The following is a 17,177-nucleotide window of genomic DNA, read 5'->3' on the forward strand; positions in this document are numbered from 1 at the left end:
AAAGGAAAGGTTCACAAGCCCCATGGACTATAGGAAAGCATGCCACCTCCTTGCTCCCAGGATATAATAACCTCCCTAGCATTCTAATTCTGTTCTTATTTCCATGCAAAAAGCGTTCCTTTTTTTTTTGCATGGAAATTTATTTTACATTGTAGGCGTATAATTCTTAGGCATAACTCACCGAAATATGTCCAATATAAAATATATTTTATAACACACTTTAAATTAAAAAAACACAAAAAGCTGTTAAAAAATAGTTAAAAAAATAAATAGACATGTAACATGTAACTGTACAGTAGCATATATAATATATATATATATATATAATATATATATATATTTTATGAAGATTTCTTTGTATTAGACTCAATATAGCTCTTTTGTATTGAATCCCGCCCGCACTGACATCACCGGGAAACCCCCGAGATCATCTCTGCACATGCCGGGTGAAGATCGAAGAAAGAAGACGTTTCCCGAGAAGCTGTGGGGACCAGCAGGACGCCAGGGGAGGCCAGCGGAACAAGGTAAGTGGGTTTTTTTATGTTTTAAGCGACCCCGAGTGTGACTCGAGATTACTGATTTTAGCATATAAAAACCACTTCAAGTCACACTCGGGATTACCACCAGGGGGGTTAAAGAAAACCTATTTCTAAATTCTTCTTCTGAAAATAAAGTCATGTTGATCTAACAACTTTAGTAAAACTTTAAAAAAAGTATGGAGATCAGAAGCTCTGACTTGCTGGTTTCACATACGAACTTCTTAGAACAATATCAAGCACTGGGCCTCATTTATTAAAGCTCCAAGACTGGAGAAGATGAAATATCATGGAAGAACTCAGCAAACCTGGAATGGACTAATAGCATAAGAGTTTGAACAAATCTGTTCCAGGTTTACTGGATCACCCATGTTCTCCCATGATAGTTTATTCTTCATTTAATGATACCTGCATTATGAAGAAAAGACCAAGATGCTGGAGATGCCCATGCAGGAGTTCTATCAGTAGTGGTCGCCCAAAAAACAAAGAGGGTAGCAGTGAACCCGGAGGAGTTAGCTGCATAAATGGAGGCTGAGAGTAATGCAGTGGAGAAAAGATCCTAGGCCCATTATTACAGGAGCACAAAAAAGGAGGTAATTGTGTGCTGTGCATACTTTGATTATTGCAAAAGCTCACCCACACTGTTCCTATTTCCATTTTAATGGTGTAAATCATTCTGGTTGGACTTTAGCACATAAGGTAAAATGACAGTCTATTTACACAACAGCAGTGTCACGGGATATCATTCAAGCCTCTACGATTGCGTTCCTCTAAACACATAGCAGGTAGTGAACAGTAGCTTCACAAAACTGCAAGTATTTCGGTATTTATTAACTAAATAAAATGTATAGTGTCAAATCTAAATCCTTTTTACAACATCAGGTAATATGAAATGATTGAAGTCATGGTAAAAAAACAGATCCAGGGACTAGTTACTGAGTAGCCAACATTTCTCTAGTCTGTTTGCCTGCAAAAACTTAAACTGAGTTTGGCTGAAACATTTTAAAGAGGCAGTATGTTACCTAACAAAACAATTTTGTTAAAATTCCAGAGGTATAAATCATTTTCTAGCTCCTTAAACCTCTCATGGGGCTTGATTTATTAAAGCTCTCCAAGGCTGGAGAGGATATACTCTCATCAGTGAAGCTGGGTGATCCAGTAAAATTGGAATGGATCTGGTCCAGGATTCAAAACATTTGCTAGCAAATAGCAAATGACTTTTAGGAAATCCATTCCAGGTTCGTTGGATCACCCAGCTTCACTGAAGTGTATTTTCTCCAACCTTGGAGAGCTTTAATAAATCAGGCCCATTGACTCTGTTAGTAAAATCCCCATTATAATTCCTGCATGAAGAATTCTCACCTATTGCTGTAACCTTTCAAGTGCAAATAGAATTTATCTGGATTAACAGAGATATTAAAGCCCGTTGCTGATTGAGCCGCCATTTGATGGTGCCTGCATATTTCTAGGGCCAACACTTTTTAATTGATCATAAGGATGGCATTTTGACCACCAGTGCAAAGGGATATTCCAATGTTACCAATGTAAGGGGTATTTTTCCCATTGAACCCCAATGGAACAATTTTAGCAGGGGTTATGCAAAACATAAAAAATAATTCAGGGGTACCTCTGCAAGGTAAAAACATTATGAAAGCCTGTTGTAAGTGATTCAACTTTCTGACATGTAAGGAAAATAGGTATCAGAGAAACATGCTGGAGGTGAATTACTAAAGTAAATTAGGCTCTCCATCTGCAAGGGATAATCCACTATGTAAGAAATGCCCAATCACGCTCCAGGAAATCTAAAAAAAAAAAAAAATTGCTTGCACATGATTGGACAGTGAGCTTCATTTGCTAGGCTAAGTGAACCAATCCATGCAAGGGGATAATTCAACTTAACAAGTGAACAGCCTATATTCCTTTAGTAATTCAAGCCTATTACCTCAATGCATGTGAAATCACGATCAATAGTATATCAGTATATGGCGATTGTACTAGCTGCATGTATTCCCCTGTAAATCTGAATTCAGAGTGGGAGAGAACTCAAAAATACTGTTAACCAATCAAGTTTTCCTGAATTGCAGAGTACAGTATGTCCAAAATGTACGGACTATTTTACTTTCCAATCACAATCTTCAGCAAAAAATCCTGTATGAATGACTGTAGTAAAGTGAAAACCAAAAAGGGTAGAAGTGGACCCGGAGAAGATTTAAGGGTGTAAAACCTTCTAGACTTTGTAGACCATTTCCAGTGACAATAGAACGAACAAGTGCGTTACACACAGATCTGTACAGTTCTTTGGAATGGGGAGGACTAGTGGGAGGCGCACCTCTGCGTCCTCTTCTATACGATATGAAGGTCTTCATCCATGCCTAGTTGTTTAGTGGTCTGCCATGGGGAATCACTGAATACCATTGAGGAACTGCTATGGACATGCTAGATTTTCCTGAGAAGATTAGAAAAATGTATTTGTCTCTGGCGACAGTCATCCACCATGTGTACATATCTAAAGAGTGGACATAAAATACTGTAAATTGATAAGTAATATTTTTCATATTATCATTCAATTTAAATGTTGAACAGGTCTTCTGTGTTCACTAGATGAATCAGGTTTTGAATGGGCATTCTGAATTTGGATTCACATGTGGTTGGTTATTATCGTTTATTAACGTGCTTCCAGCTTTAAATTATTGCTACAGAAAAAATAAAGCATGAAGGTCATTAACTTATTAGGCGGTAACCCCAAGTGTGGCTCGGGGGAAAAAAAAAAAAACAGCTGATGGCGGTAACCCCAAGCCACACCCGGGGTAGCTAAAAAAAATAATAAATTAGGACTTACCTGGTCCCATCTGCATCCTCCAGCGTCCTGCTCATCCAATCCCATCCTCTGGCCGCATCCTCTTCCTCAATCTGTCCCCTAGGGACTGTTCTGGCCTTCCGCTGGGAGTTCCGAAAGACGTTGTGCGTACGGATATGGCTAGGGGCCCGGCAGGAATTTCAAATGGTTTTGTATTGCATTCAATACAAAAAACCTGTATTGAATGCAATACGCTAGATTTATATGTCTAAAAGCGGTATATTGTCTTTCATGAAAATTTATTTTACAGTATAATATAATAGTATGAGTATATTAAAGTTTGAAAAGTTTATTTTTTAATATTTATTTGAAATGATTTTGTGTTTCATATTTTATTATACTCATACTACTATTTCATACTGTAAAATACATTTTCATGAAAGACAAAGTTTTTGCTGCTTTTAGATATATAAACCCGGACAGAAGTGAATCGCTCAAGAGGTTAAGTAATGTTGCCTAATCATTGCAAAGGTTTTGACTTTGATGAAGTTCCAAAAGAACAGGCATATAACTCAATGTTAGTGGCATTCTGCCAAATGTTAACGCACTGGCGCAGACAAGCATATGGAAAAGTAGTATCTACCAATTTTGTGTGTCCTCATCAAACAGGGGTTTTCCTTTACATTTTTGTTTTGCAGGAAAGATTTGGATTGGTCAGATCAGTGGCCACAGAGCTAAACCTCACTAACTATAGAACAAGAGGGCGCTCTTTGTGTCTGGAGGAAAAGAAGTTTAAGCTCCGGATAAGGAAGGCATTCTTCACTGTAAGGTCTGTGACAATGTGGAATCGGCTCCCTCAGGAAGTAGTTTCAGCAACTATTATAGATTGCTTGAAGAAAAAGTTGGATGATTTCTAGAAGCACAGAATATAACTGGGGATTAAGGATTTAAAGTAAAGATAACAGTGACTGTTGATCCAGAGACATCCGATTGCCTCATGGGATCAGGAAGGAATTTTTTTCCCATGGTGGAGCAAATTGTACCAGGGGGTTTTTTTGCCTTCCTCTGGACCAACTATGTCCTATAGGGTTTTATATCTGGGATATGTTTATTTCCCTAGTGGTTGAACTTGATAAACTTATGTCTTTTTTCAACCTATCCTACTATGTAATCAGAGACAAAGAGATTGGATGCCACAGAGAAGCAGGGAAGACAAAACCCCATGGAGGAGCAGACAGCAGTGTGGTCGATAAAAGGGGTTTGAGGAACTTACTGAGTACCATCGAGCCAGGGTAGTACAGCCCACCCTCAGTCTACCAGGCACCAGGGAGGCAGAGACTGGAACTTTGAACCTGCTTAATCCAACCAGACCCACAGGTACAGTGACTGTGAGAAAGAAAGCAACACTGACCCATTTAGCTTATCCCGGGATTGACTGAATACTGTTATTTCAGTTCTGTGTGCATAGGATGGATGGGGAGTGGAGGTACAGTGGTGACCTGGAGGGAAATGCTGATATGGTGGAGTGTAACAGGCACAATAATGAGTAATCCTTCCACCAAGAGATTAGTAGATGTTACATCTACTAAGAGAATGGGAAATAAATTATTAGTGAGGGGAGAATTCCTGTGGTGTAAGAGGATTGCCTATATGTACTAGAATTATTACGAGTTAGAGATGATGAGCAGTACTTTTACTAAATGCCGAGTCTGGGTCCCTGGATCCATGCAACGTAAAGCTCCATAGAGTTCCCCATACAGTTCTTCCGAACATGTACAGGCAATGACGAAAAGATATCTGTGGGTAAACATTGTGGTGGTATGTTGGTAGATGAGAAGGAGGGTGGAATAGGTAAACTCAGTGGGAAGGGATAAAGTAAATGTTTGCAAATTGCTGTTTGAAAATTTCCTTATCATTTAAAATCAACCGTAAGCGTCAATTATATCTGTGTTTTTCCTACATTGCATAATTATCTCAAACATACTAAAGCAGATTAGATTTAATAGGTTCATTCTGCCTGCAATTTCGGGAAGTCTTTACTAAGTCATCGTGTTTATGCATCACATAGCACGTGTACTAATATGCCAGCGAGCTCTGCAAGAATGGGCTGCCAAAGCATGGCAAGCAGTATTTTTTTACTTTGTATTGTGGTGTGTTGTAGCAGGTTTGTTGGCACCTATTGTATTTGTGCATTGGGGATCAATTTAAAATTAATGCTACCACATCATTCTACACAGACACAAAGTTACCTATTTGTAATATTACCCATTAATTATATTATTAATATTATTATAATTATTAATGAACAGCATATATAAAGCCACCAATATATTACACAGTGCTGTACAATAAATAAAGGTTGCAATGACAGACAGCGCCCTAAACAGCATACAATCGAAGAGGTGGGGGAAGTAACACAAAATAGGATGGAGAGATATGTAGTGGTGGTAAGTAGGACTTTAAAAGAAAGAAGATGGATAGGCAAGTTTGAATAAATTGGTTTTGAGTGCTCTTTTAGATGAGCAGAAAGTAGGAGCAAGCAGAATAGGACAGTCGTGTATTACTGCAGGTTGACATAATGTATTATAAAACACACATTACTGCAATACTTTTACTTTCAAATCATAAAAAAAATATAATCACTTAATGCATGATAACTAATCATCTTCGCTCCTACCTTGGATCATTGGGTGGTGTGTGCCTATATGATGCAATTTTATCCCTTTATAGCTAGGCCCTTTATCTTTCCCATTAACTAGAATGAATTCAATTTTCCTTGCTTCAATATCCAGAATCAAGCACAGTGCAAATCATATTTAGAAATCACACCAATGAAGAATTCTTTATAAACAGACCCCTTAAGAATACTGTCATAGGACAATACAATGATATACAGGATTGCTAGATATTATTAACTATGTAATTCAAACTGTTCCAAACTGTTACTCTTCTATTAACATAGAAGTGTTAATTAAAAAATGGGGACAATTTCAATGGTAGAGGCATTTCTATAGTTACTCGTGTATTTCATATATTATCTACACAGCTTAATGCAGTTATTTGAACATAATTCTACAGAAAGAGATAAATACTTTTATTTGGGTGTAAAAGATTGCAATAAACATAGCTGTTTTGTGTCTTACAGTATGAATGGCTGCACAGCATCCCCCAGTGGTAAATATTGCACATGTAACAGATAATATTTTTATAAAATAACTGTTAAAGAAATAATAAAGTGTACCAGTAATAGCAGCTCTGCCATGAGGCACCTCAATAATGGGTTACCCCTGAAAATATGACTACAAGCACTCTCATATTGATTGACATCACATCCATGCATACATTACAAAGTCTGCTGTCTGCCCACAATTTCTCTCATTTATCATTACAACCTGGAAGTTGTTCTCACCTTGGTCGGACACTTTCTAAGTTATACTTAATTACCGAAAAATATTTGGCATGCTATCATTGCCCCACCTGTCTCAATAAACTATATTGAAGGTGAATGACACCTATAAAGTATTAAATCAGAGGGATTTACATACTTTTTATTGTTGTTTTTCATATATTTTCTGTTAATAGCTTTTTTCCTGCCCATAAATGTTTGTGTACCCATATTTGGGTATTGTGAATTGTTATGGGTAATAAATGTTAGAATGACAAATTCAAGATGTGCCAACATTGGGCTTATGACTCCACCTGCTGGTAAATCTTTTTTTAATATGAAAGTAGCCCAGTTCCAGATTTGAATTGTCAGTTTGTATTATTTGCTGTCTGTGCCTTTTTTTTTTTTTCATCCCAAAAGTTTTATAAGAACAGAAGTGACATAAAAATACACTGATGAGCCTGATTTACTAAAGCCTTCAAGGCTATAGAGGATACACTTTCATCAGTGAACCTGGGTGATTCATCAAACCTAAATTGGTCATTTGCTGTTTGTTAGCAAATACTTTTAATCCTGGGCCAGATTGATTACAGGTTTGCTGGATCACCCAGCTTCACTGATGAAAGTGTATCCTCTCTAGCCTTGAGAGCTTTAATAAATCATATAGGTTATAACTATTATACAATGAACCAATGGTTAGGCTATGAATATTCATAAATTTGAAAATTCTTAACAAGCAGTAATAAAGCTCTACAGCAGGGGTCGGCAAACTTTTATGGCCACTAGACCATTTCAGAGGGTGGGCGGAAGCACACTAGGCCAGGCTATGAGTCACGCCCTAATGGCTCCGCCGACTACAGGGGGACCACCCCCTAAAGTGAAATCTCTCTCCTCCATATACATTAAAGAGGAGAGGGATTTCCCTTCAGGGAGCTTTCCCTATTTACCGCGCCGGCAGAAGTATCAATGCCAGCTGCTGTAAATAGGGGAGCAACAGCAAAGAGCTCAGGCTCCGGTAGTTCCTAACGCACTGTGGCCAATCCGGCCAGCAAGCCGCGGCTCCGGAGACACGGGTTGCCGGCTCGCATTAGGCTGGATTGACCAGGGGGTGTTAGGCCGGAACGAACTACCGGCTAGGCCGTATCTGACCTAAAGGCTGGAGTTTGCCGACCCCTGCTCTTCAGCAAGCTCACTGACCTCTTTAGCTGCAATTTATACTCATACTGAACACTAATAACAGGCAAGTGCCTGCTGTCTGCTCGAATCTTTGGATAATAATTGTTCCACAATGCCTGCATCTACAAAGGTCAGTCAGGGCTTGTAAAACACATTGGTAATCAACAATTTGTAAAAACATGTTGACTTTAGGCAGACCTTGAACTAAAGTGCACAGTCTTCTTACATACACAATGCACCTATCTTATTTAAAACTGCTGTAAAAAAGCACAGGTTTTGAAAAGCAGGAAAATATCCTTACCCCTCACCCTCTCAACTTTTTGGGTTTACTTTTCTCTACATGGTGATTATTAACCAACATATTGTTGAACATATTTCAAACTTACCTATGGTTATACATACACAATACCATCTCCTCCAAACATTGTTAGGTTACTCATTTCCTACCTGTTGTTCTTTTCATATGCACTCTGACAAGAAATACCGAACACAATTCCTCCTCTCTTTATAATCTTTTTATGACCTTCATATGAAATTATGACGTAGGTTAGTTATAGCAATCACTTTACCGATGCTATATTAGGATTTTTTTATATACCTAACTTATATTTATTATATGTATAATATTGTGTTGTTATTTATATAAATATTTCATTACTTTAGTCATTCTTCTTTGATTTTATTGAGTTAAAACATATCTAAACACATTACATAAAATGGTAGACAACCCTTTAATGTAAAGTAAAAATTCTTAAATTTTTAAAATTTAAAAAAAAATTTAAAATTTTTTAATTTAAAAAAAAAAAAATAAGGGTGCAGCACTGCCGCCTAATTCTCAATCGCCTAGGCAATCGAGAATGAATGGGAGGCAAAGCCTTGGATACCTACGTCACACATCCCGGGAGGCTCTTGGGTGCTCCTTCTGAGCATGCCTGAGAATCTCAGGTGAATTGCAAATCTCACGCATGCACAGTGGGATTGGCAAGTTTTTTTCCAACCTATTTCAATCTGTCACCCGATCTTGCGACTGGGTCTGTTGACGTAGGAAGAAGAGGTTAAGATGGCCCGAAGACAGGTGCTGGGAGTACACGGGACCTGATGGAAGAGACCACCAGGTGGATCAAACTGCCTGCGGGATTGAAGGAAGGTGAATTGTTTTGTGTTTTGGGGGACTTTGAGTTTAGTTCCTCTTTAATTTTGTATACCTCTTCTTATCAGTGGTTTTTACTGATTCTCCCCATTCCCTGAGGAAGACAAAACCGGCGAAACACCGCGGGCTCTGAGATCCACTCTGATTGTCACTATCCTATATTTGTACTCCACTTTATTTATCATCCATTTCTAAATGTAAATATGCAGCTGACCTTAGTCTAGCACTATGTCTTGAAAACCCTATGTTTTATAAGTGGTTAAGAAAGACTCTCTGTATCATTTATTTGGTGGATTATACCCCAATGTAATGTTTGATCTCCCTCACTCTACACATATATAAAAAAGATTAGGACTATTATAAAACCCCTCTTTATTTTTTTGTTCCATATATTTTTGACATATTAAAGGGTAGGCCATGAGATAACACCCACCTTCCAAGCTATCATTTAACTTTTTATAAAGGTGTGTTTTATTAAATAGGTATAATTTTGTGATCTTAGACTGGGCAAGGGTCCAAAGGCCAAGTCTCTACACATTGTACAAGTTAGCACTTCTACTTTTGTCTCCTAGACACGAAATATAAAGAAAATCTCCAGAAAAAAAGAATTAACTGAAGGATATGTAACCCATTTGTATGGTTTGTAAAAAAATGTTGGCCTGTATATACAAGTTGTTACATGAAAACATCAATGGCAACAATGCACCAAACATAAGACAATGAAGGACATCAGTAGTCAAGCCAAGGTGCCATACACACATAGGGCTTACCTGATCCCTGGAGCTTCTCCGCTGCCATCACAACAACGGCCATATTGTAATTCAGTTCATGAATACTTACCGTAATATTGCTTGCTTCTTTATGCATTCAGGGTATGTTATATGACTTTATATTGGGATCTAGATACCTGTGGCTGGGTGGTTGTTGTTGGTCTCGGTGGGGAGGGAATTGGAGTTTTGGACAGAGCCTGATTCATCTTGGCCACTACCAAATCAGCAATTGCTTGTCGATCCTCTGCTTGATGCTCACCGATCACTGGCATTGTGCAGTCCATAACCTGCCAAATACACAGAAGTAGTCACTATAATTACTAATTATTCATTTTATCCTGTATACTCTTTATGGACCAGATCATGGCTTACATTTCCATTATTCCACATACTTCATATAAAGTAAAGGGGATATTGATGGACATGTTTATTTATAGTGATTTAAATGATTTATGTATCAACTATTAGTATTATTTTTATTATTATTACTATTATGTATTATTACTATTATTTATTTATTAACTATTTGCAATGGGCCTGATTTAATAAAGCTCGCCAAAGCTGGAGAGGATATACTTTCATTAGTGAAGCTGGGTGATCCAGCAAACCTGGAGTCATTTGCAATTTTCTAGTCCTGGACCAGATCTATTCCAGGTTTGCTGGATTACCCAGCTTTACTGATGAAAGTGTATTCTGTCTAACCTTGGATAGCTTTAATAAATCAGGCCCAATGGTTATCCTAGTTGCAGCTAGTAGGGGTCCCCATACTAAACAAATTATTATTTTTCTATGTTAATTTATGTTAATTAGATGCAATTTACTACGGGCAGCACGGTGGCTCAGTGATTAGCACTCCAGCCTTTGCAGGGCTAGGTTCCAGGTTTGAATCTCAGCCAGGACACTGTCTGCATGGAGTTTGCAGGTTCTCTCCATGTTTGTGTGGGTTTCCTCCGGGTACTCCAGTTTCCTCCCACATCCCAAAAACATGCAGTTAGGTAATTGGCTTCCCCCCAAAATTGACCCTAGACTACATTAATGACTTTTTTTTGATGATATGTCTAGGGATTTTTCTTAATTGCTGTAACATTCATTGCAACATATACACTTTCTGCATTGGGCTCACAATACTTGACAAAATTGGCGATGGCAACTGTATAAATTTTTGAATTTGGAAAAATTGTATCTTGGGTGAAAACATTTCTAAGGAGACCACTAAGTGCTGCAATACATGATTATTCAGTAGGGTTAAAGTTCTAATTTAATTCAAAATTTATTTTTAAAAAGATATGCAAACACAACAATTTTGTTTCTTTTAACATCACAAAAAGGTACATACAGGAAAACTTTATTTTCTGAGTTATTTTTTGCATCATGCTTTTTAACATCTAATAGTAGCAGTCACAATATTTGGGCTCTACAATGACTCCATAAATGAGTCGGGTATTATATAACACTTTGTTAGAGCTATATTTGGAATGTACAATTTTACCGCTACAATTTAAGTGTCGCCAGTTATATGGTTATGTATCAGCCTTTACATTACAGGATCAGGTATTTATAGCAACAAATAGAGTTTAAATAAACTATTTAGTGAATATAAAAAAAAAAAACAATTCCTGGTGTTTATAAAATCTAATTTATGCACTGTAGCAGCAAACCACTAATTTGTGTGCACTGCCAGGAATCTAAATATGGAATTACCAGCTACTAAAAGTAATAGGTTTCCATTCATAAATCGAGAAGAAATTGGTTCTTTAATTAGAAATAAGGCCTATTTCTGTTTGCAAAAATAAACATGCTGTATATGTTTTTTTTATTAAGCTTTCATGTATTTTTTAGCGTAAGTACATGCTTCAATTGCACTGAAAAAAAGGGTTTTTATGGGTTGTCTGTTTACTCATTTATGAACCTGAGCCCAAGGAGGCTTGTAAAGTATTTGAAGTGAAAATAAAGTTTCATATTTAAAAATGTTTGATCCGGCAGATCATTATTGCAGAAAGGAATAGGCAATGTCCCTTCTGCAATAATCCTTACCTGCCTAAACACTTTATAAACTGGGCTGCAAATTCACAACTAAGCTTTGGCTGCCAGGATACCCAACAATCCTGCACTTTCCAAGATTGAATGAGGCACCCAAAAGTCATGTCATCCCAGCCCAGCCAATCAAAATCACTAGGATAAAGTTAAAGAGGAAGATAAGGGCGTGCCCTGCGGAGGAATAAGGGCGGATGAGTATAGCTGCATTTAGCTCCGCTTCTAGGTGTATCTATGGTGACATTTTGTATGTTTCTGTTACCTTGGTGGGAATATGTATACTTATCCCTATTATTTCTAAGTTAAGGAAAGACTTGGCCTTTTTTATTTTTTTATTTAACCCTGGTGACTATCAGCAATAAACATAAGAAAAGAAAAAATTTTGAGGTCTCATCCTTATGGCCTGTTTTTTCTATACCAGTGGTCGCCAACCTTTTGGACGTCAATGACCACTAAATACAAAGACTCCTGACCAAGGGAGTCGCAGGGAGCCGTATGTCACTCAAAGGGGAAGAAACTTACCCCAAAATGACGTCATGATTCCAGAACCTGCCCACTCTCAGGGTTCAGACCTGCGATGGGGGAGTGGTGACTTGTGTCCAGGGATGCAACCCGCCTACCACCCTGAGCCTGCAATTCATACGGGGGACATGGTCCGTGGCTCTGACAGGTGTGACCCCTCAGCGAGGTCAGGAGAAGGGGCACACAGGCCAAAGCTGCGGACGAACAACATTTAATTGACAAATTGAAATTTGCCAATGGTGAAAATCCTGAAAGCGGTTTATACATTTCTCTGTCCTATCCAAAACAAAAAGTTTAGAGCCCAGAGATCTTTTCAATTTTCAAAATTTTCAGTTTCAATATTTTACACCAAAATCTACTTCTCTTTTTTATCATTCAGCATGTTAGAAATCCTTCCAGGAAACTAACTAGGAACCTACCCCTTCCTTGGTCATCCTTCTCCTACTCATCCATTAGTCTATCATGCAGGGCTTTTACAATTGGCCTACAAGAGCCATTATGAATATCCTATTATACCATTATGCTATCTTCTATCTAAAAGGTTTATACAACAACAACATTTTTTCTTACCTCTATGATATAATCTTTTCCATCCTTGCCATGTACCACCTTCACAGCACAAATATCCAGGCCACCAAAAATTTCTGAACATGTGTCAACCCATAGCTTGTATCTATTAGAAAATATATATATATATATATATTAGTAACAGCTTCCAAAACAGTTTACACTAAAAAAGGAAACATGATTTGTTAATATTAATCAATATCTTAATATAGTCATGACTCACCTGTCTGACATTGCCACCTGTTCTAGCATGGCAGATCCAGTGTTTGTCTTCCAGTTACCTGATATCGAGGTCCTCCTGAGAAATATAGCAAAGGAAATGTGTAAAAATGGTATTTGTATTAGTAGTAGTTAAACATTTTTATAGTGGATTGCTTTCATAAAATGATAATATATAACAACCAGTTGTCTTGTTTTCTTACATGTATGCTTTGTAGTTATTTCCTATCTTCTGAATCCTGATATCATATTTAGAATCTACGTAGGGTTCGGTGGTGGCATAGGTTTGTGTCAAGGCCACAACAAAATGATCTACCAACAATAAAAATGCTAAAAATATATTTATTTATATATATACCGAGTATACTTTGTATTTAAAATATATATTGTTTACCTTGCACGAACATGTATGGCACTACAATTTTTGGCCATTACCTTACTCCAATGATTAAACTGAGTCTTAAACTGAATGGATTCAGCCAAAGTTGCATAGTCCGGACAGTAGTTGCAGATAGCCAGCCTCAAACAGACTTCCAAATGATCATCAGTCATAGTAGAACGATATTTGGATGTTATCTTAACTCCTGTGCGCGGGAGAGTTTATTTTGAAAGGCAGGGCTCCGCGATCTACACGCGTTGCCTATGCAATCAACTGGTAGATCATGATCACCACCTTTTGGGCACCCCTGGCTTAAAGCAAGATCCCCTCCCACGTTTTCAAAGATTTCCACTCTTGTTGCGTCTTTAGTAAAAAAAAGGTGAAAAAAATCTCTCCAATATATGGATAATACCATAATAATAAACACATCTTAAAAAACACATCATAAAAACATGTTTCTACAGAAGCTTTGCACTAAACTGAATGTTTAGTACAGGCAAGTACCCAGTAAAGCATTCACGTTGAAATATATAGCTCTATAATGTGCTTTCCAGTGTCTGTAGGTGCTACAATCCTCATTCACTACTGCTGACCTCTTTGGGGACTACTGGCCCCATGCTAGGGAAGAACATGGGAATGTGTGACTGATTTAGCAATGGTAAAGTATTTTGTTACATCTAGTGCTCGGGTCAACTCTGCCTGAAAATCTGTATTACTAATACAATTCCAAAGAGTAATGCAAGCCATGGACAGTCATGATGGCTTTTCATCTCCTTAAATCTCAATGTTACAGAGGAAGAATAAAAAAACGTATTAACAACATACCTTTCCCATTCCGGAATGAGCGTGTCCAATCTTCACCACAACAGGAAATGTTGGCATTGCAAGCTGAAATACAGAAGGCAGTTTAATTAATCAGAGGGAGATTAAGTGAATATTTGATTAAAAAACACCATAGGACACACGATAGAGTTTTATATCCTAGTACCTTTTGCTGTCAAGTATGTTGTATACACAGATATATACAGTGTGTATATATATATATATATATATATATATATATATATATATATATATATATATATATATAAAAACCTTTTTTATAAAGCAGCGTGCCAGTACTTATAAAAAAATACAGATAAACAATCCTTTAAAGTCTGTTCGAATGCCAGGCTTGCTTGATTTCTGACAAGAATAACAGGTATTTCTTCCACTTATTAAACTTCTTTACCAAAATGTTTTCAATCGTTCAATTGTCATTTCCTTGAAGGGTTATTTGATGGGGTTGTTATGCCCTTCAAGTTTGCACCTCGTGCTTGTTAGAGATATGACCAGGGCCAACGTTGCCTGTACAAACCTAATAGAATGTACTGCAAATGTCTCAATGCATTGCTGTATGGCAAGCAAACTATGTCCATAATACCCCTGCCATACATGAACATCGTATGGACTTTAATTTTCACTTCGCCTATTTATATATAGGAAAAATGGAGAATTTGTCTAAGAGACCCCAAGAACAAATGCCAGGGATTTTTTATGGTTCCTAATAATGATGCTCAATAACTGTTCTAAAATAGTTCACCAGTAAGCAACCTGGTTACCTAGAAAGTCATTTGACAATATAAAAAAACAATTTAGTAATTTATTGTGTATTACTGTTTTTTTTATTGCATTTATAAATCCTAAACAAAATACTATATGTTTCTATATCAGTGGTCGCCAACCTTTTCGGTCACATAAAATTACTGGCTCCTGACTGCGCATGGGCGTTAAGCCTGGTGTCACTCAAAGGGGGAGAACCCTCCCCAATAGTGACATGATTGCATAACCCTGCCCACTCTCCCACTCGCTGATCTGAGCCTGCGATGGGAGAGTGGGTGGGTTACGTCCAGGGACACAGCCCCCCCACTTCCCCGAGCCTGGAAACTGCATGAGGGACCTGATCCGCGGCTCTGGCTGGTGCATCCCCCCAGCGGGGTCCTTCTCCTGACCCCGCTCAAGGGTGCACCGCCCAGAGGCACGGACCCCCAAAATCTTCTCGAGAACCAATGGTTGGCTACAGCTGTTTTATAATAATTATTTTCAGTATAAACAAAACAAACTTTAATGACAGCTGACACTTTTCCTCTAAAAAAATGGTTTCTACATTTCATTATGTATATGCTACAACCAGTAATTGTTTAACTCAGGAGCCTGATAGCCTGAACCCAAATAGGGTGAAGGAAATTACTAAAATTATACTTTAAATTTAATTTAAAAGTACAATACATGCTGCTGTAGGTCATATATTCAAGGGATACAAATTGCAAAATTAGTCAAACTTGTAGAAATAAAATAAAAGGAAAGTGAACCCTGCCAAACAAATTACTGTCTATCCAAGTGTTTCTCAACCAGGGTTCCTCCAGAGGTTGCTAGTGGTTCCTTGAGCAATGGGCAAACTATACCTTGCAGGTCAGTTTAAAAGCCCCCAATGATCTTTTTGGCTATCTATATGGGTGCAATTCTTACCACTTGCCAGCCATGTAAGATGCAATCCTTCCACCGATTAACACACTAAAAAACTGAGCTGTGGATATTGTAAATATAGCAGAGGTTCTATGAAGACCTGAATGTTATTTCAAGGGTTCCCCATGTCCCCAACAGCAAGAGAGTCTGGTCTAAGGTGTGGAGGAACAACACCTACACAACCGTAAGAGTGGTGGTGAGAGATGGTTACTGGGTGGAGAACCACAGAGCAGAAAGAGATGCATATTCTTTAATTATAATGGTCTCTTTAGAGTAAAGATGGGCGTCTCTTATCTTTCTAAAGGTGGAAACAAATCTTACAGCAGAACAAAGGACATTTCAGAGGAAGAAATTCCAATAGAAATCTTGAGATGTCCTAAATACTGCATGCCCTATCATCAAGACTGAAGAGCTGCTACATGAGAGGAAAAGGCTGAAACCTCATACAAAGTTAAATAGTTACATAATAAAGTCAGGTTGAAAAAGTTCAACCATCAGAGAAAAAAACATCCCAGATATAAAACCCCATGGACATAGTTGATCCAGAGGAAGACAAAATAAAAAAAACCCAGTACAATTTGCTCCAACAGGGGAAAAAAAATCCTTCCTGATTCCATGAGGCAATCAGATGTTCCCTAGATAAACAGTCTCTGTTATCTTTACAATAAATCCTTAATCCCCAGGTATATTCTGTGCTTCTAGAAATCATCCAGCTTTTTCTTAATGCAATCTATAGTAGTTTGTCTAACATTGTCCATAGTGTACTATGAAGGGGAAACCCAGTATAATATTTTATTTACCAAAAGGAATAAATACAGTATAAACCAAAACTCAATTTAATCAAAATCAAAATTTAAACAACAAATATGAGCCACACATAACAAGATTTCACCAATTTGTCTAAAACATACCATGCTAAATATTGAAACTCAAGGTAGAGAAGTGTTTTTGCTCATTGATGATTCCCAATGGATGCTTTAAGCAGGCTAAGGGCATCTATACATAAGAATAGGCAACTGACAAAGAGAAGAAAAAATAGCACAGGTCCCTAGTTCCTTGTGATTCAGTCGAATCGGCAAAAGTCAACAGGTTAGCAGGATACAGGCCCAGCGCTCATCTGATGTGGGCACATTGTTG

At 37.7% G+C, this 17,177-nt stretch overlaps 1 protein-coding gene across 1 annotated transcript in view; it reads right to left on the bottom strand.

The window, feature by feature from the left end:
- Positions 1-17,177, bottom strand: part of SYN2 (synapsin II) — a 193,362-nt gene that overhangs the window by 22,645 nt on the left and 153,540 nt on the right. The window contains exons 6-10 of the mRNA XM_072420996.1: positions 14,357-14,423; positions 13,360-13,486; positions 13,161-13,235; positions 12,941-13,043; positions 9,952-10,101 (exon numbers count right to left, since the gene is read on the bottom strand). Of these exons, the coding sequence (XP_072277097.1) occupies positions 9,952-10,101; positions 12,941-13,043; positions 13,161-13,235; positions 13,360-13,486; positions 14,357-14,423 (522 nt within the window). The remainder of the gene's footprint in view (positions 1-9,951; positions 10,102-12,940; positions 13,044-13,160; positions 13,236-13,359; positions 13,487-14,356; positions 14,424-17,177) is intronic.

This window comes from Pyxicephalus adspersus, chromosome 8, assembly GCF_032062135.1.
Source record: "Pyxicephalus adspersus chromosome 8, UCB_Pads_2.0, whole genome shotgun sequence".
Lineage (NCBI taxonomy): Eukaryota > Metazoa > Chordata > Amphibia > Anura > Pyxicephalidae > Pyxicephalus > Pyxicephalus adspersus.